General features: G+C 40.4%; 1 protein-coding gene across 4 annotated transcripts in view; it reads left to right on the top strand.

The window, feature by feature from the left end:
• Positions 1–25,258, top strand: part of EPHA7 (EPH receptor A7) — a 215,052-nt gene that overhangs the window by 167,124 nt on the left and 22,670 nt on the right. Inside the window, exons 10-15 of one of the 4 annotated variants that reach the window (XM_075597473.1) lie at positions 1,300–1,413; positions 4,566–4,751; positions 5,184–5,245; positions 6,952–7,062; positions 7,285–7,494; positions 9,417–9,566. In XM_075597473.1, the coding sequence (XP_075453588.1) occupies positions 1,300–1,413; positions 4,566–4,751; positions 5,184–5,245; positions 6,952–7,062; positions 7,285–7,494; positions 9,417–9,566 (833 nt within the window). Of the gene's footprint in view, positions 1–1,287; positions 1,414–4,565; positions 4,752–5,183; positions 5,246–6,951; positions 7,063–7,284; positions 7,495–9,416; positions 9,567–25,258 lie in introns of all 4 variants that reach the window. The other 3 variants (XM_075597472.1, XM_075597475.1, XM_075597474.1) reach the window with 3 other exon arrangements.

Below are 25,258 nucleotides of genomic sequence, written 5' to 3'. Positions count from 1 at the left end.
TGTGAGTGTGTAAGTGTGTGTGAGTGTGTGTGAGTGTGTGTCTGTGAGTGTCTAAGTGTGTGTAAGTGTGTGTAAGTGTGTGTGAGTGTGTGTGAGTGTCTAAGTGTGTGTAAGTGTGTGTGTGTGTGTGTGTGTGTGTGAGTGTGTGTGAGTGTCTGTAAGTGTGCGTAAGTGTGCGTGAGTGTGCGTAAGTGTGTGTGAGTGTGCGTGAGTGTGGTCAGTGTGTGTGCAGTGTGTCAGTGTGAGCAATGAGCAGTGTGTGTGCAGTGTGCAGTGTGTGTGCAGTGTGGCAGTGAGCAATGAGCAGTGTGTGTGTGCAGTGTGTCAGTGTGAGCAATGAGCAGTGTGTGTGCAGTGTGCAGTGTGTGTGCAGTGTGGCAGTGTGAGCAATGAGCAGTGTGTGTGCAGTGAGTGTGTGCAGTGTGCAGTGTGTGTGCAGTGTGGCAGTGAGCAATGAGCAGTGTGTGTGCAGTGAGTGTGTGCAGTGTGTCAGTGTGAGCAATGAGCAGTGTGTGTGCAGTGTGCAGTGTGTGTGCAGTGTGGCAGTGTGAGCAATGAGCAGTGTGTGTGCAGTGAGTGTGTGCAGTGTGCAAAAAAAAAAATGTAAAAAAATTTTTTTAAAAAAATTTTTTTTTTTTTTTTTTTTTTTTAAAAAAAAAAACGGGAGCCACGGGAAAACCGCGTTATAACCGAATCGCGGTATAACGAGGCGCGTTATAACGGGGTTTAGCTGTATCAAGTTTTTTAATCAAGCTTCTTAAAGCTGGTGCATATTCTTAAATGAGAAAATGTATGCCACCTCAGACTGGCCAGATTTTCAAAGCAGAATCAAAGAGAGAAAGTATGACACATAAATGCACTCTGTTTGAATAATCCCATTATAATACTTACACCATGTAACTTTATTTATGCTCTGCAAATCACAAGCTGTCACAGTGCGAAATTGGAGCTAACTATCTACATAAACTGATGCCAAAGTGCTGTAAGGGCATGAAACACATTAGATTTGAGCACCAGCGGTCTGTATGTTTTAAGTATGTCTGTATGTTTGTATTTTATTTGCATTTAGTGTCTTAATATTGTTGTCATGTTTTTAAGTCAGTATGCATGTCTACAAAAGTATATTGCTTCATGCAGCACTTGCAGATTCAAGCTGCTTCTTACATGTGTTTGCTGGCATGAAACAGGTGCATTTTTCCAATGAGTACTCTGTAAAATGAAATTCCTGGCTGACTGCACAATAAGTGCCTTGCTTCAGCACAGTCCTGCTTTTTGACATCATTACAGTTAAATTTCCAGGCACAAAAACCTACATTGACCCTGAAACCTACGAGGATCCAAATAGAGCTGTCCATCAATTTGCCAAGGAGCTAGATGCATCGTGTATTAAAATTGAGCGCGTGATTGGTGCAGGTAAGACTGGTGTTTTCTTTATTCTACATTTCCATTTAGCCAAGATTCAATCTCAACACGATATGACAGGCAAATAATTACAGTCCGGGAATGGAACCTTTTGTTTTTATCAGCACTGTAAATGCAGTAGTGCTTTACTTGAAAAATAAATGTAGAAAGAGTGCATTATTTTATTCCATTGAAAAGCAAGCTATTGCAGTGTTAAGGCTTTTACATTTTGTTTGTTGGTTGCCCAATTTTGCTTTGGAGTCTGATTTGCAATACAGGAATCCTTGATCCTTTATGAGCTTACTCTGCCATTTTTATTGTAGTCACTACAATACTAAGTAGTTAATTCCAAAACAAATGTGTTTGAGGCTCTTCAGAAAAAAGGCTAAACTGTCTGATGTAATCTTGCACCACCATACATTAAATAAGGCTTATTCAATAACAATATTAAGTGTCACGCTGAGGCAGGAATGGTCCCTAGGGAGGAAACATATATATATATATATATATATATATATATATATGCAAATATAACTGTATGCTCATCTGCAAGGCAAAAAGTGACACTGTGTGCTCATTTGCATGTCATTTCCCAGAATCCCTTGCTGCAGTGGAAGTGCTGTATGCTGGGTGATAATGGGGAAAGGCGGGGTTGCAGACCTGCCTAAGACATGCAGATGAGCATACAGTTATATTTGCATATTTGCTTTCCTGTGGAGGGTTTTTGTCACTTTTTTTACTCACCATAACTTAACTATATATATATATATATAATCAAAAAATAAATAGATGATACCGTTCTGTGGCTAACGAAATGCTTTTATTTGTGCGAGCTTTCGAGATACACTGATCTCTTCTTCCGGCGATGTTACAATGTATTGATGTATGTATTGAAGCTCGGCTAACACGGTACCGATACCACTACATGAATATATATATATATATATATATATATATATATATATATATATATATATATATATTATGTGAGGAAGGAAAGAGAGAGTGACATAGGGAGGTGAGAGGCATGAGGGGTAGCTGTGCCTCTACCGTTCTATTCCTGGTGCACAGGCAGCAGGAGTGTTGCAGCCACAGGTAGGAGCTTCTCCCTTCACCCTTGGGTCAGTTGCCTAATGCCTCTCCGCTCCTTTGCCTTCCCTCAGGGATCGGGGAGAAGCTTCAATCTGTGGCATCAACCTGCCCACTCCCTCTGCATGAAGAGCGGGCCGCCCACCATATACAGGGCACAAATGATGCTGGGGCTCGTCCGGGTTTTCCCCGGGTCATGGCCAGTCCGATCCTGAAATCATAAGTGATTAAAAAACACAATCTACGCAACCAAGCTGTAGAACAGAAAACCTATTTTGTGTATCCAGTGTAATTGAAAGCAAAGCTTAAACTAAAGAAAAAAAAGAAGAAAGTACCTTATTATCATTGAAATAAATCTATTTAAGTGATATTGAATATCATGTCAATATCAACTAACAGGATGCAAAGTTTAAATCTTTGGGGATAAGATCACTAAATTATACAGTATGTATGCTGTTTTCTATAATCTGTGATAAGAGACTTTCACAACAAGAAGGTTTATGAGATTGTGTGACTTCATTGAAATAGCCTTTGTCTATTGTCTGTGCCTGAGTAAAACTGGAGCCTCACACAAACAGCTTCATTGTGATGGCTTAGGTAAAATAGCTAAAAAGCTGCTAACACTAAATACTTTTCACAAATACCAGTAACATATTTGGGAGATGTGAGAGCTAAATTAATTTGTTATTTTATTAATTACTTGGGTACAAATTCATGATTAGTGAAGCTTGAATAGAAAACATTATTTCTCGTGTTATTGTTGGTTAAAAGTGTGCCCTTCTTATCCAGCCACAATTTGACACTTAATACTTCTTATTTAGTAATTAAGGATAACTAAATATCAATGAGTCATCTGAAATGAACACTTCTTGCTCTGCTTGATCTTTTTCCTAAACCGCTTACACTTATTGTAATTAAATCCCTGATGGTTTAAATGCTTAATTTCATTTAAAACTGCACCCTATAAAAAGAAAACAGCTTCTGTGACACCATTTTCCACTGAGTATGTTGTTAAAGCAGCAAAACGTGAAAAATCCTATATGGTTTTTTCAAATAAATACGTTCTGTAGTATTAGATAATACTGTTTGCAATCTTTTTTAACTCGTAATGCAATTTTTAATGATTTTTTTAATGTACTGATCATTCCTTGGTTGCTGCATCAACCATTTAGAAAGTCACACCACTTCCTCTTTTGAAACAAGCTCTAACACACACCTTTTTGTGCTCTGCCCTTTGGCAACAAAGTATCTCAAACATCTGCTGCTGAGTTCCAAACAGCAGACTGTCTATTACTCTGAAAGCTGTAACAATAATGTGTTACAATTAGTAATATAATGTTACATATCATCGACTGCAGCATGTCACAGACTGTAGCACAAAGTTACAAGGCGGCCATTTCGTTAGGCACACAATCAGGAATTTGACAGATTTATAGCAGGAGCATCAAACAATTGCAGCTTAGCTAAGAATGTAGAATTATACATTGTCACATGCTTTACACATTTAAAAAAGAAGAGGGAAAAAAGCAGGGGGGTTGTAGTATTGCTGCTTTATGCCGTCTTCCCCTTGCTTGTAAAGATTTAACTCCGCTTCTAATAATTATGGATCTTTTCTGTTAATCTTTCCTTGTTATTCAACTTCTGCACTGAGACCCATGCTAGCCTTTACTTCTAGAGAAATATATATGTACCATATTCTCCCGAAGGGGTTGAGTTTTATTTAGGTTTCTTAGGTCATTTTTTTGACATTTTATAAACAGAATACAAAAGTTAATATGATACAGAACTCTACTTATGAAAAAAAAAACCTGCTACCTACTGTATCTAACATAATCACTTGCCAAGACATACAGTAAGCTACATGTTGTTAACCCAGATGTGTTTCTTCACTATGAAATGATTAATAGTAACGGCAAAGAAAGAAATATAGACAATTCTACATATACATATTCTCAAAATAGTAAACATAAAATAAAGATAAACATTTCATCTCCATTTTGCCAGATACATTACATTTTAACAATGTATACATTGATATGAACTAGTCATCCATGTTATATGTTTTTGCATTTAAGGAGAATTTGGTGAAGTATGTAGTGGTCGACTAAAGCTTCCTGGAAAGAGAGATGTAGCAGTTGCCATAAAAACACTTAAAGTTGGTTATACAGAAAAACAAAGAAGAGATTTTCTGTGTGAAGCAAGCATTATGGGACAGTTTGACCACCCAAATGTTGTTCATTTGGAAGGAGTTGTCACCCGGGGTAAGTAATCATTACAGTTATGTCTGAATATGTTGGAGAAAAACTGTTTGCGTCTTACTCTAAATATTTATAATGTACAAATGCACATTATTTGGATTACTTAACAAAGATCAGGTGGCTATAGTTACAGGATGGGTATATTTTAGAAATGTTTGCTCTTGCATAAAGAAACATCTTTAAATGATGTGTGTTATCCTCCATTCATCTTATTTGAAGTGTCGCTTTCCTACACACTGCAGACTACGCTGACTTATTCATTCTGACTATTTATGTGTGCAAATTATTTCTATGCTCAACAGAGATGTTTAACACTGCCTATCTCATTACGGTTTCTGCAAATTCTGAGATTGAACCAAGATGTTTCTTATCAGAATTTATGTACTCTTATAGTTTGGGGTATATTTCACAAAATGTTATCTCTCTTGATTTTAGGAAAACCAGTAATGATTGTGATAGAATACATGGAAAATGGAGCCCTTGATGCATTTCTAAGGGTGAGTGCTATTGATAAATTAAATGATAATGTAATAACTGTTGGGAGGGGGAGAGAGACTGTTGGTGTGGGGGAGTGAGAAAGTGTTGTAGAGAAGGGGGTTGAGAGAGCCTGTTGGGTGGAGAGTGGGAGAGGGACTGGTGGGGGGAGGAGGGGGGAGAGACTAGTGGGGGGGCACAGAAAGACTGGTGCGGGGGGAGGGAAGAAAGAGTATGGTGAAGGGACGGGGGAAGAAAATGTGGGAGGAGAGATTGTGTGTGAGAGAGAGGGCAGGGGGATTGTACTTGCCCCGGGCACTAAAATACCCAGTTCCACCTCTGCATAAATATATATATTCTATCTTTATATTTCCTTCAGCAATTGGGAATGGTAAATAAGTAGAAACCCTTCCCATGGGTCAAACATAAGCATATGAGAACAGCCAGTCATATTACAGAAATTAAAGCTGCAGTTCAGTCAATATCCTGCATGTGTGTTTTTTTTAATAAATCAGTTCTGTAGTAAGAAAAAATACTTTTAGCATTTTCTGTTTTTAAAAAAACAACTTTTAAAGACCAATTTTCTTGTATTCTATTTTAACAGCCATTTGCTAAGGCACTGCCCCTTCATGTCCTGTCACAAGCCCTGGCACACCCCTTTGTCAGCCCTGCCCCCCTAGCACATGTCAGTGCAAGATTGCTCATGAATATTCATGAGCTTCCACTGACAGAGAAGCAGAATATAAACAGATCCCTTCACTAATTATGTCACCAAATTTCGACCTATCAATACATGGAGAACGAATTGACCTGCAGCTATACAGTTCTTTAGGTAATTAGAGATTGCACACATAAAACTATTGAAGTAAAAAATAAATTAAAAAAAAAAAAAAAGACTGAACTGCAGCTTAAATGAGTAAAATACAAGGCAGGAGCTAGATATATTTTAGGAAATTTTTTATACTGTACATATGCACGCAAGTTTTCCAACTCTTTTTTGGTCTAGGGGTTTGATGTTTTATTCTTGAGGAGTGATTAGGAATAGGTCCCTCTTAATTATAGAGTGTGGACTTCTTCCCCATGGTGTATCTGAACTCTTCCCCATCATGTTAAAGAAGTCTTCACAGTGTATGGAATAGGGACCTTAGTCTGTTTTTATTTCCTTCCCCAATCTTCTGCATAAGCGATATGCTGAATCATACTCTGTACTGCTGCCTGGTGGCATTGTGCAATATGCATGATTGGTTATTTTTGTCATTTCAGCACTTGCTTAAAATTTATCTCACTTCATGAAAACTCTCCGAAAACATTTAAATTAAAAATGTGTGGGGAGAAAAAAAATTGATATTTTGTAGAAGCATGCAGTATGGTTTTAGTGCTTTAATGTTTAAAAAAATATGTTTTCGCAAATTGTGAAAGTGTTCTGAGAAATGTGTGGTTATGTGCTAGAATCTAGAAGGACATAATATTGCTAGACCAAAACCATGTGAATCAAAAAATTAATTATAACAGTGAAGGAGTTAAATGAGAACTGGGATGCTGTTCATTGTTATCCCTAAAAAAGATACTATAAAATGGAAAATCATTGTGTAAAAAAAAGGTAATTGATCTCAGCTCCTCCGTGTATCACCATGCTTGGACTAATAGGTATGCTTTTGTTTATTTTTTTAAATGATTTAGATATCTTACTAAAGAAAGTAAACTAAGTTGTAATCATCTTCTGCTTTAGAATTGTTTGGAATGGTTTACTTCACCTCCAAAATCTAAACGCTCAGGATCTACTCAGACAATGCCATTTGTAAAAGTACAAACACTAAACACTCAGAGGACAAATGCTCAGGTAAAAAACACTCTGAATAATTTCTAGTGATCATACATTCATTGTCAAATGATGTTAATCAAAAATCCATTTCTAATTCACCAACTTAAATACACCAACAGTTTTCTACATTCTTGAGAATTGTCATTGACCCACATTAAACTCCATAATGTTAATAAGATTTGCAAGCAGAAAGCTTAGCCCCAATTTAGTTGAACTTAATTGCTTTTCCTCCCCTTTTAGAAGCAGGATGGACAATTCACAGTCATTCAGCTAGTGGGAATGTTGAGAGGAATTGCAGCAGGAATGAGGTATTTGGCTGATATGGGATATGTACACAGGGATCTAGCAGCACGCAACATTCTTGTCAACAGTAACCTTGTGTGCAAAGTTTCTGACTTCGGCTTGTCTAGAGTAATAGAAGATGATCCAGATGCAGTATATACAACAACAGTAAGTGATTTGACTAAAATGCCTTCATATTGTCAAAAAAGTTATACTTAATGTGATAGTTATAAGGAATTGTATAATAAAGTTTTTTTAAAGGGTTTTTTTTGTAATAGTTACATAGTTACTTAGTAGATGAGGTTGGAAAAAGACATGTGTCCATCAAGTTCAACATATGCTAAATTTAGACGACAGGTACGTTATCCTATATCCGTACTTGCAGTATTTTGATCCAGAGGAAGCCAAACAAAAAGCCCCAGTGAAATATCATCCAATAATATCTCATACGGGAAAAAATAAATGTCTTCCTGACTCCAAGAATTGTCAATGAGATTACTCCCTGGATCAACATCCTTCCCATGTTTACTTATTTGGTACATCCCTGTATACCTTTCCTTTCTAAAAAAAGATTTCCAACCTTTTTTTGAACAAATCTTTTGTATCTGCCATCACAGTCTCCATGGGTAATGAATTCCACATTTTAACTGCCCTTACTGTAAAGAACCCTTTCTTTTGTTGCCGGCAAAATCTCCTTTCCTCCAACCTTAAGGGATGACCCCGGGCCCTTTGTACTGCCCTTCAGAAGAATAGTTCTGTTGAAAGCTCCTTGTACTGTCCCTAAATATATTTGTATATAGTTATCATATTCCCTCTTAGACACCTCTTTTCTAATGTAAATACATCCGATTTATCTACCCTTCCCCCATAAATCAGATTACCCATCCCCTTTATTAACATGGTGGCTCTTCTCTGCACTTTCTATAGTTCCATAATGTTGTTTCTAAGGACTGGTGCCCAAAATGGTACTCCATTTTGAAGGTGTTGACTTACTAAAGCTTTATAAAGTAGCATAATTATGTTTACATCCCTTCCATCCATTGCCTGTTTAATGCAAGATAAGATTATTTGCCTTTGCAGGTACTGCATGATTTTGGGCACTATTGCTAAGCCTGCTGTGTACAAGCACTCCTAAATCCTTCTCCATCAAGGAGTCCCCTAATTTATCCCCATTTAATTTGTAAATCGCCTGTTTATTCTTTTTTCCCAAATGCATATCCTTACATTTATTACATTTGCAAAATAGCACAAAATATACGATTAAATATGGGATTAGTGATCAATGTGACATTTAGAAAGGAAAAGCACAAAAGAACAGACCTCGAAAAGTGCAATTTGCAATATTGGATAGTTGTTTGTTCTTGCAGTTTTTGCTTCTAGATGCAGTATATCTGCTGTTCGATGATGGAAGGATTATCCCCTTAAACCTACAATACTCACATCCACACAATTGTACTTTTAAGGATTTTTTAATTTTGTATGTATTTTCTTAGATGTTTGATACTGTATACTTTTATTTCAACTTTTTAGAATATTTTTTATGGTTTCTCATACTTTGGATCATTTGGATCACTGTGTTGTTATCAATTTATCCACTGTAACCTGTTACCACTCAGCATGTATACTTAATCCACACCTATTTATTGTGCTTGGTGTGCTTTACTGTGTTTAAAAGTAACTGTTTTAATTAACTCAAGTTTAATCAATGTGATTTATAGATTATATTCCTTGTTATTACCTACACATAAGCTGTCAAACTTGACCAGGGAGGCAGTGAGGTAGCTCCCCTCTCCCACCCTGCCCCGAACCCACATGTAACGTACGAATAATGACAGAGATCAGATCTGGAGGTATAAAAGGCCGCGGCTATTAAATGGCTGGCAGCAAACAGGCCGTGCTCCCACTAGCTGGGCTTTAAGAAGCGCACTTGTAGCCCCTCCCCGGCTAGGGGAGATAAGGGGGCGGGCCTGAGATGCGGAGACTAGCCCCCTGGTCAGGAGGCCCCCCCGCCGAAGGCTAGGGGGCCGCTAACTCAAAGTAATTAATTAATGTGAATATTAAAAATTGTTTTTATAATTTATTTCAATTAGGGTGGAAAGATTCCCGTAAGGTGGACAGCTCCTGAGGCTATCCAGTATCGGAAATTTACATCAGCTAGCGATGTATGGAGTTATGGAATTGTAATGTGGGAAGTAATGTCCTATGGAGAGAGACCTTATTGGGATATGTCAAACCAGGATGTAAGTATTATTTTCAAATATCATGACATGTTATTTTTAACCATTTTATTATTTTATTACAACCGTGGTGGGTAGCATGGGGGGGAGGGGGTGAGGGATCGGTTGGTGAAAGCCTACACTTAGATTCTCCAGTGGGGCCTAGATGCCCCAGTTGGACAATTTACAAACATTATATATTCTGTCTACAACTAAAAATGGATATCTTAAACCTTACCAAAAAATGTTTGTCTCCTCTATATGCAGAAACTGTTATTTCTACTGATATCAGTTAGCCTTATTTTTTGTAACTACGGTATTTAGACATAAATCTGAAAGCCAAAAGAAGAGATGCAAAGTTTAAGTGATGAGCCAGTTTGGCAGAGTGTAAGGTTGTTAACATCTGTCAGGTCTCAGTGTCAAGGATTTTCTGGGCTGTCAAAATATGTGCGAACAAATCTATGGGGATGGAAAATGAAAATATTTACATTCTCTAGATACTAGGTAAGGTTTTATTTTCTTAACACCTTTCTCTAGTACAACCAACAAACAAACATCTCTGGCAAGAATATAACATGACCGTAAAGATACAGCTGCTTAACATTCAAACAAGCAAGTGTAAAGTATTGTTTACCATTCATTGTTGAACTTGGAGAGTTAGTGGGCTCTTATCCATATTTATCCTGGAGTTAGGCATACGTTGCAGAGAGATTCAAGGGAATCAGTCGATTTGTCAGCTGCGGCAGTCTTTTAAACATTTCATCTTAAGCATTTTTTTTATCTTGAACAGTTCTACATTTGAAAACTTTAGATTTCACATTTGTTGTCTTCCAGTTGGATTGCATTGACAAAATAACTGTAATATTTTTGTAGCAGAGTAACTTATTTTAAAATCATACATTTTTTATAGCAAACTTATTATAACAGCGTGTAGCTAATTATACATCTTCAAATGATAGAGCCATGGAAACTTTAATAACTAAGCTATGTTTCACAGTATATTTTATACTGTATGTATGTGTCTTTATTTATATAGCGCCATTAGTGTACATAGCGCTTCACAGTAGTAATACACGTGACAATCATATAAATAACAAATAATACAAATAACGGATCATGGTAATAAGTGCTTCCGACATAAAAGTAAACTTTCGGAAGATGAGTCCCTGCTCCGAGGAGCTTACAATCTAATTGGTAGGTAGGAAGAACTTACGGAGACAGTAGGAGGGAATTCTGGTAAGTGCGTCTGCACTGTATATTATTACTAGACATGCTCTACTGTATGCAACATTGGTTAATCCATTTGTTTGTATACTTTGTGACATCGTTTTCTGATAGTGGTTACAGATGTAGCGGCCATTATTTTAACAAATCATGCGGTGTATACCTCGGAATACCCATGTGATGGAGCGGGATTGCTTCCAACCGTACCTCCTTAAGACGCGTGCAAGAGAGTGCAGAAAATGGCATTTTAGTGGTGTGGCGTTTAAACACCTGAAATTGACACATTAGCACAGTACCGTACACATTACAATTCATTCATTTAATTGCATTTACTGTAATTGCACACAATCCATGAAATTCAAACAAAGCAACCGCGATAAACACGTTTGCCTGGGGCAACTGGCCGCGTTAATGCCGCGTGGAGTACAGCAGCGCACACCAAAACGGCGCCGTGATTTCTTAAAATAATGGCCGCTGCATCTGTATAAATCTCTAGTCTTTGTAAATAATGCGACTACCACAACTATAATACTTTTAATCGTTCGAGAGTTCTTCTGAGGCAAGCGAGCTTGTGAAAATATCTGCTAACACTTGTATGATTTCTGTCCCAGCTTCCTTAATAACTCTAAATTCAGGTGACATTTTGTGGTCCCTTATCAACATGGTCTGCATTTAAAATCTGTTTACCTTTTCTGTTAATATATCATACATTTGGTCTCTGTAACTGTAACATTGTATGTGGGTAGTTCACCGTAGCTTTTAAACTGAAAAGGAAAACTGGTTGTGCATTATTAACAAAAGTGCTGTACAAGAGAATAGATGATCGATGCCAGCGCGGCTCCTATAGATGTCAGACTCACCAGGTTGAGGTACAATCAATTTATTAAACTACATAAAACAGATACTACAGAACATGACTGGAAGACCTCCTCCCACGCGTTTCGGGCAAGTTTGCCATTTCTCAAGGAGTATGACAAGCATGAGGGGAGTGTTATTTATATCTCCCTTCTAATTGTTGACTAATGTGTTGCACCTGATTAGAAAATGTATGCAAATTTCAACACATTGGACTCATACTCATTAGTCACATAGGGATACAATTGCAAAAAAAAGTGTTAATATGCAGACCATAATATATTTTCATAATACATTAGTCTGCAATGGTATAATACCTTAAAGAATAATATGTGTAAATTATATATCTAGTGTCCACAAATTAAATACAAAATCCATATAGAGACATCATTATTGATTATTCAATACGTATATAAAGTTAACCTATCCAAACCACACAAGGCATATCTCTTATACATATAAATATAATTCATCACTCTTTTGCAAGTGTTATACATGAATAAGAAATATAGCTACAGTAATACAAATATATTAACTAAATGATTCCATTTATATTATGTAATACTTAATATTGAAAAAAGGAGAAGGGGAAAAAAGGAGAATGGGAAAAGGGGAGGGGGGTGTGGGGGTAGGGGAGCGGGGGGGAGGAGGAGGGGGGGTGTGGGTAGGAGAGCGGGGTGGAGGGAAGAGGGGAGAAAAGGAGGGGAAAGAGGGGGGGGAGAGAGGAACAGTAAGGAGGAACATGAAATGCAGTAATACCCATTAGTAACCTTAATGTAAATCACAGAAATACCTTCAGGTCCCATTCTGTATTAAGACCTTTAGGTATTAATGTGTCGATGATGAAGATCCAGAACGCTTCACGTTGGTAAAGAGCCCTGGATCTGTCTCCACCACGTTTGTGAGGTCTAACATGTTCAAGAATAATACATTTGAAATTTCTAAGACTGCCGTTCTGGCATTCCTTAAAGTGATTAGACACGGGATGTGTAATATCCAAATTTTTAATATGTCCAATATGTTCCTACATCCTTATTTTAAATAATTGGGTCGTTAGACCCACATATCGTTTGTTACATCCACAGGTGATCATGTATATTACATGATCCGTATTACACGTAACAAAGAGAGGATTCTATATTCTTTAGTTTGTTCAGTGTTGGTGAAACGTTTGCATTTTTGGACATATTGACATATCTTACATTTCCCGCATTTAAAACACCCCATTAAATCTGGAAATAGCATATTTTTATTGTATATGTTCTTGTCTGAGATCATGCTTGGTGAAACTAAGCTGCCCAATGTATGTGCTTTTTGGAAGACAAATTTTGGGTCCATAGAGACCATGGGCCTCATGCAGTAAGCGCCGAAAAAGTGCTTTCGGCAAGTGTTGCCTATAGGCATGATTTTGGCGATTTGCCCTCGCAGTTTTCAGTAAGGGCCGAATCCATGCCGATCCCTGCCAAATCACTGCGAAAGCAAAAAACACCGATGAGCCGGTGATAAAAAATCCTAGCTCCTGATAACCTGCCGATAGGCCGTTTCTGCCGATATGTGTTTGCAGCAGAGAGAGACCCGCTGCTCTCTCTGCGCAAACATCGGCAAAATAAAAACATATCAAAACAACTTTTACTGATAGTGTACATGTGCAGGGGGTCTCCGGAGCTGAACCGCATTGGTTTCAGGTCCGGGACCCCCTGCTTCCCGAGATACATGCCCCTTTATGAGGTGCCGGTATCCCTCTGCATTTAAATGTCCTGATCATGTGACCGCGGAATGTAAACAAAGCAGAGGGATACCGGCACCCCATAAAGGGGCCTGTATGTCGGGAAGCAGGGGGTCCCTGGACCTAAAACCAAAGCGGTTCAGCTCCGGAAACCCTCTGCACATCTACACTATGAGTAAAACACATATATAAATACACAATCATTCCTTAACCTTTGCGGCCATGTGCTATGGTAACGAAGCAGCATGAATGTATTTTTAATAATAGTGTACTGTGAGCAGGGGGTCCCCTGAGCCGAACCGCATTGCTTTGTCGACCAGGGACCCCCTGCTTCCCGAGTTACAGGCCCCGGTATGTGTAATCGGGTGGCAGTGTCGCCGCCATCTTTATAGCACCCCATTCGCGTGTGCCCGCTATAAATATGGCGGCGACACTGTAACCGATGCACCAAACCGGGGCCTGTAACTCGGGAAGCAGGTAGTCTCTGAGCCACAAATCAATGCGGTTCAGCTCAGGAGCTCCCCTGCTTCCGCACAATATTATTAAAATAAATAAATGCTGCTTCATTACCATAGCGGATAACCGCTAAGGCAATGAAGGGGTTAAGGCATAATAACATGTTTATTGGGAACATTTGCCCCCAATAAACATTGCAATAAACAACATACACACCCTGTGTATTTAAAATACGTAAACACAAATCAATACATTAAATACATATAGCACTCACCCATTTCCGGCTGCCACGATGAAGGCCATCCTAATCTTCATCCTGTTCATGCCCCCTCCGCTGCTGCAAAACAGACACAAGAATGAAAACATCCAATGTAATGTCCCCTAACCCCTTAATCACCATAGCGGTTATTAACCGCTACAGTCATTAAGGGGTTAACCCACCCTCACCCACCACTCGGGAGGCTTACATACCCTCCCACACTAACCCCCCACCCCGTAAGGCCTAACCACCCTCACCCACTACCCACAAGGGAGGCCTACCCATATACCCTTGGGGCCAATATCCCCTCCCCCCACCCCCAGAACCCACAATTAAAACAATACACAGCCCCACAGTAAGCATCATTATATTTATTAAATACATTACCCACCCCCTGTGCCCCCCCATAAATACATGATTTATTCTTTTACATACAGGGTTCATACCCCAGCCCCACGCGAGTCCCCGGCGGTCTGGCGGGTCACCTGACAGACCTACAGGGTACCAGCAACTTGTTTCACACAGGTTCTGGAGGCCTGTTGGTGGGTCCCGCCAAGCGCCAAGGTACCACAGGTGGTGTCCTTGGGTCACCGTGGGCCACAATTGGGTCCCCACGGTAGGCCCGCGGATGTCTGGGAGCCCCGGGTCAGACCCACAGGTGTCTGCGGGGCCTTGGGTGGTTCTCACGGGGGTCTGGGGATCTCACGAGTGCTCACTACGGGTCCGCGGTGCCCCCACGGATGTGGGACCACCGCTTCATCCCCGCACCTACGGGTCCGCGGTGCCCCCACGGATGTGGGACCACCGGTTCTTCCCCGCAAACTACGGGTCTGCGGTGCCCCCACAGATGTGGGACCACCGCTTCATCCCCACAGGTGTCACCCGTGGAACCACCAGCCTGATACCCGTGAGATACCCGAGGAGACCGCAGGTGGTCTCCAGAGGTCTCACGCAGAACCAAGGAACCAACTCTGAATGTAAAAAAAATAAACCTGGCCTATACATTCAATACATTCATCCCCCCCCCCAACAACTACAGTACAATAATGTGCAAAATAACCATTATCCTATATATATATACAGTGGTCGACAAATCACCAAAAAATCTACTCGCCGAAAAAAAAAATCTACTCGCCACCTAGTACCACACGTGTGCTGCTTGGGCCAATAGGAGCTCGCCACGATGTTAAATCCACTCGCCCGGGGCGAGCAAATGTATAGGTTTGTCGAACACTGTATATATATATACACACACATGATGAACCAATATACAAATAAATGTAGAAGGGTTATCAAAAACATGCTGTACTACAAATACCACTTCTCCATACAGACACAATACAATAAAATCCATTTCCTTTAATAATCCAATCTGATCTTCCAATCAAAATCCTCAAATGCCAATCAAAAGCCACAAATGCCACTGAAAACATTGCATTTACATTGTATACATGATGCATACAATCTATGCACCATAGACATTCTGCAAATGAATGTTAACAATAACATATTCCAAACAAATACCAATACATCCAAACAAGTATACTATTTAAACCAATCCAGTAACCACAAAGCAATTAGCATTCATTAATTAAATCCCTAAACAATTTACATCCATGCCTAGCAATTAAACAATTAACTAATTCAATCGTTGAACAGAACAAGTTATCCTCTGAAAAAATATAAGTACCAACAAGAATACAATATACAAAAGCAAGCCTCACCCTGACCTAAAGTACACCATACAATAGCAAAAATTACATCTATCTAATTTTAAAATACATGACACACACATTTATGCATAGCAGCATAGCCAAAAAAATTTAAAACACAGCAAATCAAGCTTTTAAAACAACATCATTTCTTACCCTGTATGTATATATTGATCTAGACATACATACATTCATACATACATACATACATACAGTGGCAAGAAATGATATACCAAAAATAAATAAATACACATGTAAAAAAGCTTTAAAAAAAAGAACAACTTAAATAAAATAAATTTCTTTAGTTCACTTACTATTACTTGACCCACTCACCGACTCCCGTTGAACAGCTTACTCTCGAACCAATCCACCACGCACAGGAACTCATAAAATAAAAAAACATAAAATAATAAACATTAAAATAAAAATCCAAAACAATCCACGGGTCTTCTATTTGTAATCCATCTTCATCTGTATTCTTCTTCTATCTGCGGCTCTCTTCCGGGGTCTTCATGTCTTCTACGGCCACGCCCTGGCCTTCTTCTTCTGTAGGAGGGCCTTCCTCCTCGGCGTCTGCCTTCAAAATGAGACGACATAGGCTTTTAAAGGCCTATGACGTCACATTTTCGTCATGGTTCCCACGGCCCTGATTGGGCCGTGAAAACCATGTGTTTTGGCCGAGAGAAAAAAAAATGATGACGTCACTTAAAGGCAATGAAAGCACAGCCAATCAGAATGGCTTTGCTTCAATTGCCTTTAAGATGACGTCATTAAAAGAAACATGGCCGGCCTCACATGGTACGGTAGCCAATCAGAGCGTGGGAAGTCTATCCCTACTCTGATTGGCTCTAGTACCATGTGACAGACTTTCAATGACGTCACTTCCGCTCTCCCCCCAAGCCTCTGTCACATGGTATACTAGAGCCAATCAGAGTTGGGATGGACTTCCCACGCTCTGATTGGCTACCGTACCATGTGAGGCCGGCCATGTTTCTTTTCATGACGTCATCTTAAAGGCAATTGAAGCAAAGCCAATCTGATTGTATTGTGTCTGTATGGAGAAGTGGTATTTGTAGTACAGCATGTTTTTGATAACCCTTCTACATTTATTTGTATATTGGTTCATCATGTGTGTGTATATATATATATTTATATATATATATTATATATATATATATATCTGTATATATATATATATAGTTGCATGATGAAGCCACTGTACAAATGAATGGGTGAAGGGTGGGTATCGGGCCAGTGTGGCTTAACCCCTTAATTACCTTTGCGGTTAATATCCGATAAGGTGTTTAAGGGGTTAATTGATATCTGAATGTAATTGCAATGTATTGGCTATGTATTGGCAATGTATTTTGTGGGCAACGAAAGACAAGGATGTTGCTGGCGACGGGGGCTTCTTATTGATGAGGTCAGTAGTTCTTTATTTATTTTAATATGCTAGTTAATGTGTTTAATAATGGGCAAATAATCTATTATCCCTATCTGGATAATAGTTATTTTGCACATTATTGTACTGTAGGTGTTGGGGGGTGGGGGGGGATGTATGTATTGAATGTATAGGCCAGGTTTATTTTTTTAACATTCAGGGTTGGTTCCTTGGTTCTGCGTGAGACCTCTGGAGACCACCTGCGGTCTCCTCGGGTATCTCACGGGTATCAGGCTGGTGGTTCCACGGGTGACACCTGCAGGGATGAAGCGGTGGTCCCACATCTGTGGGGGCACCGCGGACCCGTAGTTTGCGGGGAAGAACTGGTGGTCCCACATCCGTGGGGGCACCGCGGACCCGTAGGTGCGGGGATGAAGCGGTGGTCCCACATCCGTGGGGGCACCGCGGACCCGTAGTGAGCACTCGTGAGTTCCCCAGACCCCGGTGAGAACCACCCAAGGCCCTGCAGACACCTGTGGGTCTGACCCGGGGCTCCCAGACATCCACGGGCCTACCGTGGGGACCCAATTGTGGCCCACGGTGACCCAAGGAGACCACCTGGGGGCCATGGCGCTTGGCGGGACCCACCAACAGGCCTCCAGAACCTGTGTGAAACAAGTTGCTGGTACCCTGTAGATCTGTCAGGTGACCTGTCAGCCCGCCGGGGACTCGCGTGGGGCTGGGGTATGAACCCTGTATGTAAAAGAATAAATCATGTATTTATGGGGTGGCACAGGGGGTGGGTAATGTATTTAATAAATATAATGATGCTTATTGTGGGGCTGTGTATTGTTTTAATTGTGCGTACTGGGGGTGGGGGGAGGGGGTATTGGCCCCAAGGGTATGTGGGTAGGCCTCCCTTGTGGGTAGTGGGTGAGGGTGGTTAGGCCTCACGGAGTGGGGGGTTAGTGTGGGAGGGTATGTAGACCTCCCAAGTGGTGGGTGAGGGTGGGTTAACCCCTTAATGACTGTAGCGGTTAATAACCGCTATGGTGATTAAGGGGTTAGGGGACATTACATTGGATGTTTTCATTCTTGTGTCTGTTTTGCAGCAACAGAGGGGGCATGAACAGGATGAAGATTAGGATGGCCTTCATCGTGGCAGCCGGAAATGGGTGAGTGCTATATTTATTTAAGGTATTGATTTGTGTTTATGTATTTTAAATGGGCACATTCACTATTATCCATTTGTGGATAATAGTAATTGTGGCCATTACTATACTGTATGTGTTATGGGGGGGGGGTATTTATTTATAAGTATGTATGTGTTTTGACATTAATTTGGGGGGGGCACATAATTGGTACTGCAGGCTTGCGGGTAACACCCGAGAGCCCCCGCCGGCCTATAGTATCATTGATGTGCATATATGTGTATTTTAGGGGTTATAGAGGTTGTTGGGGTAATATATATATATATACACAGAACGGTATCATCTATTTATTTTTTGATTATATATATATATATATTTATTTATATTTATTTATTTATTTATTTCTTTAGATATATTTATTTATTTATTTAGTGTGTGATTTTTTTATATTGTGGGTAGCGAGGGTGGATGAAGGGGGTATTAGCCCCAACGGTGGTTGTTTAGGGCTTGCGGGTGGGTAGCGGGAGGCCTTAACCCCTTCATGACCGTAGCTATTAACTGCTACGGTCGTGAAGGGGTTAAGTTTACCTGCAACCCCCCCCCCCCACAAGCCCTAAACAAACAACAAGGGCCAAATACCCCCTTCACCCACCCCCGCTACCCACAATAAAGCTGGCACGGTGGGTTAACCCCTTCATTGCCTTAGCGGTTAGCCGCTAAGGTAATGAAGTCGCCTTTACATGCATTTTGCCTGCCTCGGATGCATGCCGGGGGGGTCCGGTGCTGGTATCAGCTCCGGAGACCCCCGGCATCAGTCACAGGCAGGAAAAAGGCCTGATTTTTTCTAAGTGTCAACCTTGCCGATGCTTCTCCTCCACCAACTTGCCAACTTTAGTTGGCGGGCTGGATTGGCGTTAAATTCTCAATTCTGGAGTGCCGATCAGCAGCGAAAAGCTGATCGGGGCTACTAGAATACAGCCGATTTCAAAAAGTGCTGATAGGTGCCGAAAAGTTTTTATCAGCAACGAAAATTGACGATTTTTCCCACTTATCGGCGCTTATTGAATCAGGAAGGCAATTTTGGCGAAAAAATGGCGAATAACAGCTTTTCGGCGCTTACTGCATGAGGCCCCATGTCCTTTAGGAGAACATCTGTATTAAGAATGGCCCAATGTTTCCTGATTATTGATTTGATGTTCATAGCCTGACGGCTATATTGAGTAATAAAGAATGGTGGTTAGGGGTCACATTCAACTCCTCTCTCACATTCAAAATGTATCTAAAACCTGTCGCTTTTTCCTCTGCAATATTATGAAGATACGCCCTTTCCTCTGTTGCTCGACTGATAAAACTCTGACAGGCCCTCATTCTCTCCCATCTTGATTACTGTAACCTCCTGCTGTCCGGCCTTCCTGCCTCTCACCTGTCACCCCTACAATCTATCCTAAGCGCTGCTGCCAGAATCACTCTACTCTTTCCTAAATCTGTCTCAACTTCTCCCCTGCTGAAATCACTCTCCTGGCTTCCTATCAAATCCCGCATCTCACACTCAATTCTCCTCCTCACTTTTAAAGCTTTACACTCTTCTGCCCCTTCTTACATCTCAGCCCAAATTTCTCAGTATGCACCATCTCGACTCTTGCGTTCCGCTCAAGGATGTCTTCTCTCTACCCCCTTTGTATCTAAAGCCCTCACCCGCCTTAAACCTTTCTCACTGACTGCCCCACACCTCTGGAATGCCCTTCCCCTGAACACCCGACTAGCACCCTCTCCATCCACCTTTAAGACCCACATTAAAACACACCTGCTTAACGAAGCATATGAGTAGCTCAGCAGCTAATACTATACACCTGATAAATAAAGCTTGGCCCCTTGCAGACGCACTTACCAGAATGCCCTCCTACTGTCTCTGTTCGTCCTTCCTACCTACAGTACCAATTAGATTGTAAGCTCTTCGGAGCAGGAACTCCTCTTCCTAAATGTTATTTTTTTAAGTCTGAATTACTTATTCCATGATCTATTATTTGTATTATTTGCTATTTATATGATTGTCATGTGTATTACTGCTGTGAAACGTTATGTACATTAATGACCCTATATAAAGTCTTTCATACATACATACATACATACATACATTAAAAAAAAAAAAACAGAAGCGCAAGCTCCATAGCATGTAACTGTTTAAACAATAGAGTACATTTATTCAAAAACTGCAGCCCAAAGGAAATGTACCTACAGGATTAAGAAAAGCAACCATATGTGGGAGAGAAATCTCTGTGTGTAATCATCTGTGGGGTTGGAAGAGTAAGAGATAGGCAGGGTACACCTCAACAGCTCGTAGCCACCACCAACTCCTGTCACGAGCTGGCGCCAAATCACTAAGCCTGTCAGTGCCTCCGCGTCCTCTGCTCCTGCATAGATCGATTGCCAGCACTTGGAAATTCAGCTGACTGGATCGCAAGGACGCCCAGGACTCCGCGTGCATGCACCCACACGTGATGACGTCACCAACCCTACGCGTTTTGTCACGTAAAAGCGACATGCATACATATATACATACAACAAAAATGTGCTCCAGTTTTTGACTACATTAGAAGTCAACACAGCCATAGGGGCCTATTCCATTGACCAATTCAACACAGCCATAGGGGCCTATTCAATAAATTGCAAGAATAGTGTTTTGTGCACGAATGTACATTTGCACATGAAAATACATTTCACGTATTCAATAAACAGTTTCCGCACGTTCGTGTGATATAGGGGGTTAAGCAGTGATAAGTGGGTTTTCTGGGTGCTATGCACAAAGCAGTGATAAGTGCTTTTAAGTGAGATAACTGCCTTTATAGCGTGATACTGCCTGCTGTGAGATTCACAAAACAGTGATAACAGTGCAGTATCGTGCTATAATGGCTACTTAAAAGCACTTATCACTGCTTTGTGAATCTCACAAAAGGCAGTATCGCGCTATAAAGACATTTATCTCACTTAAAAGACTTATCACAGCTTTGTGAATCTCACAGCAGGCAGTATCACGCTATAATGGCTTTTTATCTCACTTAAAAGCACTTATCACTGCTTAGTGCATAACACTCTTAGTTTTGTCTGTGCAAATCTGTGTCATGAAAATTCTGTATGCAAAGGAGGAACTGTTGCAAAATGAGGTGTTGAGATTGTATTTGATAAAAGGGAGATAAGCCCTCTTTCCATATATACCTCCAAAATAATTAACCTATTCAATTATGGGTGCAATGTTTTCAAAGAAAAATTATACATGCAAAAATGTACATTTATTTCATCTATTGAATGCTTACCATATTGCTGGGGGGCGCAAACTTTTCAGTCTGCACCCCCCTGCCTGCTCTCCCCTCCCCTCCTTACCTTGTATCCGGTGTCAAGTGACGCAGCGGGGTCACGTGCCATGTGTGCCATGCATGTCGCCGGAGACAAGGTAAAGGAAGTTGCAGAGGCCTCGCGCTATCCCCCGGCATTTAATTTAAATGCCTTGGGGAAGAACGTGGGCCTCTGTAACGGCCGCGTCCCCCACCTGGGAAATCTTGCCCCCCAGTTTTCCCACCCCGCCATATTGAATAGGTGCAGTGTTTTAAGAATCTAAGAATAGAGGAATATTCTCATAATAGATTCACTTTCTATCTCTCTCTCTTGTGGTTTGTAGGGATCCTATAACAGTACTGTATGGGGATAATTCATTAAGGTGCTAATTCGTCACTACCACACAAAATCTCCCATTGACTTGAATAAGAGATTTTGTGGGGTGGTGCCAAATAAGCACTATTGCACATTAATGAATTACTCCCTAAAGTATATTTTGTTCCCAGGCAATATAGCATGACAAAACTCTCAGTTTAATTAATTGGCCCCATGGGGCCTTATTCAATAAAGTGTGATAGTGCCAGTTTGGTATCGTACTGAAAGCCCCATTGACAGGAATGGGACTTTCCATGCCTATCGCACTTATTGGAATAAGGCCCACAGTGTTGGAATCACTTGTGTCGGTAAATTTGGAGTAACAATTACAGGTTAAGTTGGTGAAAATAAATATGGGATCCTCATTGATGACTATATTGCTGTCTCAATGCTAAAAAATATACTTGTCTTTGTGAATAGAGATGTATGAAACTATCCAGAATGCAGTTGAAGATTTTAAGTGTTTTTCCCCAAAAGTCAATTTTTAGCGAAATATTTAGCCTAACCTCAAAAGGCTAATAATGTTGCCAAATTAGTAAACTTTTAGAGAATATCACCAGATTGTTTGTGAAACATACATTCCAGTGTTGAAATATTGCTCAGTCAGTCTCTGTACTCTATGAGTTTTCCGATGTAAGGTCAATAATCCAGAAATGCATATATATGATCCACATAAATACTCCAGGTATAAAAGCTTGGGAGAATTCACGCCTAGTGGTGCCTACTACAGTTTGTGGCGTAAACTATAACTCTCACCTTTGCAGATTATAAGAAATATATATGAAAGGTAACAATCATAAGGCTGCTGCCTGTTACCTTAATATGAAGCCCTCTCAGTAGATCAAGCAAATCCTTATGGCGTGCAGGAATCCGTTGAGAAGAGTGTCAAACGATATCCGTGTGGAGCGGAGCACAGCCCCAGCAGAACAGGAACAAAATGGTCATGACAGGGTAACTCCCATAATCCCATAAAAATATTATTTATTCTGCTCCCATAAGCACAAACAGGTTAAAGTAGGTAAAAAAATACCCCACCTACGTGTTTCACACTATTGGGCTCTCAGTTACACCTTGATAAAGAGCAATAGTGCAAAACGCGTAGCTGTGGTATTTTTACCTACTTTAACCAGTTTGTGCTTATGTGAGCAGAATAAATAATATTTTTATGGGAGTTACCCTGACGTGACCATTTGTGTTCCTGTCCTGCTGGGGCTGTGCTCCGTTCCACACGGATTTTGTTTATGAAACATGGTGTCCGTGTCCTATTTGTAGTGTCAGCATTAAGTAAATGTAGAGATTTTAGAGAAGTTCGGGAAATTAGCATTTTAAATGAAATTGCAATACACATTGGAAAAAGAGATAAGTATCAGGGCAAGTAAATGGTATATTTATGTAGATAAAATGAGTAAGTAGCAACTTATAATTAGGTAATATGTAGTGGGTAAATCACAATGCACTGCGCCTTCGGCCGTACGAAATGCCAGGGAAGTGTGGTGTTTAGCCGACTTCAAGTCCTGATTGATGGTATCGGCAATCCTGCACTTCCGGGTTGTCTCACTGGAGGGACTCAGCATGTAGGAGACTGATGTGAATCCAGGACACACTGTTAGGCACTGCGGCAGACACTGATTGAAAATCAGCCGTGCCAGAATCACTACGCATTTCAAACAAGTCTGTTCTTCATCAGACCCCCTAACGGAGCCTCCTGGATTCACATCAGTCTCCTGTATGCCGAGTTCCTCTGGTGAGATGCAACCCTGAAGTGCAGGATCGGCGATACCATCAAGTCAGCCCCAGCACGCAGAACTTGAAGCCGGCTAAACACCACACTTCCCTGGCATCTCGTACGGCCAAAGGCGAAGTGCATTGTGATTTACACAAGATCAGAAGAAAATACACTGCTCACTAGTAAATATGTGCAGATTATGTTAGTAAATATGATCATCGCCTGAGGTTCCTAGAGTGGCACGGAGTGCTACCGATGTGCTGAATTGAAATTTATTTTCAAAATAGAGATAAGGTTGTGATGACAACCAATCTCTAACAAGAAGCACATTTATTGGTGCACACCTGGGCTATTTAAAACTTAACATTTCATATTCCTAAAATTAATATGTCTACATAAGTTCACAAAGTTAACCCTTTTTTTGTTGTGAAAAAAGCTCTGGCTCAATTAAGGTCTGCAGACCAATACATTAGGTCAATGTGTATTGCAGAGAAAGGGTGAATCCATGCTTGTGCTTTCAATGGTGTTGATGGATGAGCTAAGTAACTTGAACTCCTTGCAGCTGCTGTGCGTGGGAGCCCTCCCAGCTCCACAAAGTTCCACCGAAGTTCCACCGGAAAGAATCCTCAAAGATCGAGACAGGAAAAAGAGAAGCACACAGAGTGCACCAGAGGTAAGTGAATGTTATATTTATGTAGATAAAATGAGTAAGTAGCAACTTACAATTAGGTAATATTTAGTGAGTAAATCACAATGCATTTTCAAAATAGAGATAAGGTTGTAATGACATCCAATCTCTAACAAGAAGCACATTTATTGGTGCACACCTGGGCTATTTAAAACGTAACATTTAATATTTATACAATTAATATAAGTCTACACGTGCAAATAAAGTTATCATATATGTATTGTGTTTATTTGTGTTTATTAAAAACTAAATATACCAGGAGGGCGCTGTTATTAACTTTGCAATAATAGAGCACAGCTAAACTTCAATTGTAGTTGTCATATGATGCAAATTATATATAAAATTCACACGGCAGACCAGTGCAATGTGTCTGGCTACACAGATGCAAAGAAAAATGCACCTTGATAAAGAGCGTATCGCTCAAAACGCGTTGGTGGGGGCCCGTGGGCTCGTTTTTGTGGCGGATGCTCTGATTCATTAAATGTTTTTATTCATGGGACACACTCTCTCGCAGTTTTTCTTTTTTCATTGTTCATAGTGGTGCTCCAACTTTCCTTTGCTTGCCTGTTTGGCTACACAGATGTAAATGATGGTATAATTTACTGGTTGTATTTTGCCACAGAGATGGCTATACTATAGCCTTGGTATAGGTTGATAATGCGTAATCGCATTATGGTCAATAACACAGCATAGCACATTGCTCACTATAGATTGCAAATTAGTTGAGAACACACAAGTTAAACTAACTGCTCCTAATGTTAGCACATATGAGTGTCCCATTAGAATCTAACGAGCTAACTAAATATAAAAGCCATGAATGACATAGCACAGTT

The sequence above is a fragment of the Ascaphus truei genome, chromosome 4 (assembly GCF_040206685.1).
Source record: "Ascaphus truei isolate aAscTru1 chromosome 4, aAscTru1.hap1, whole genome shotgun sequence".
NCBI lineage: Eukaryota > Metazoa > Chordata > Amphibia > Anura > Ascaphidae > Ascaphus > Ascaphus truei.
Note: the sequence above shows the minus strand (reverse complement) of the source record. Positions and strands in the feature narration are given on the sequence as shown.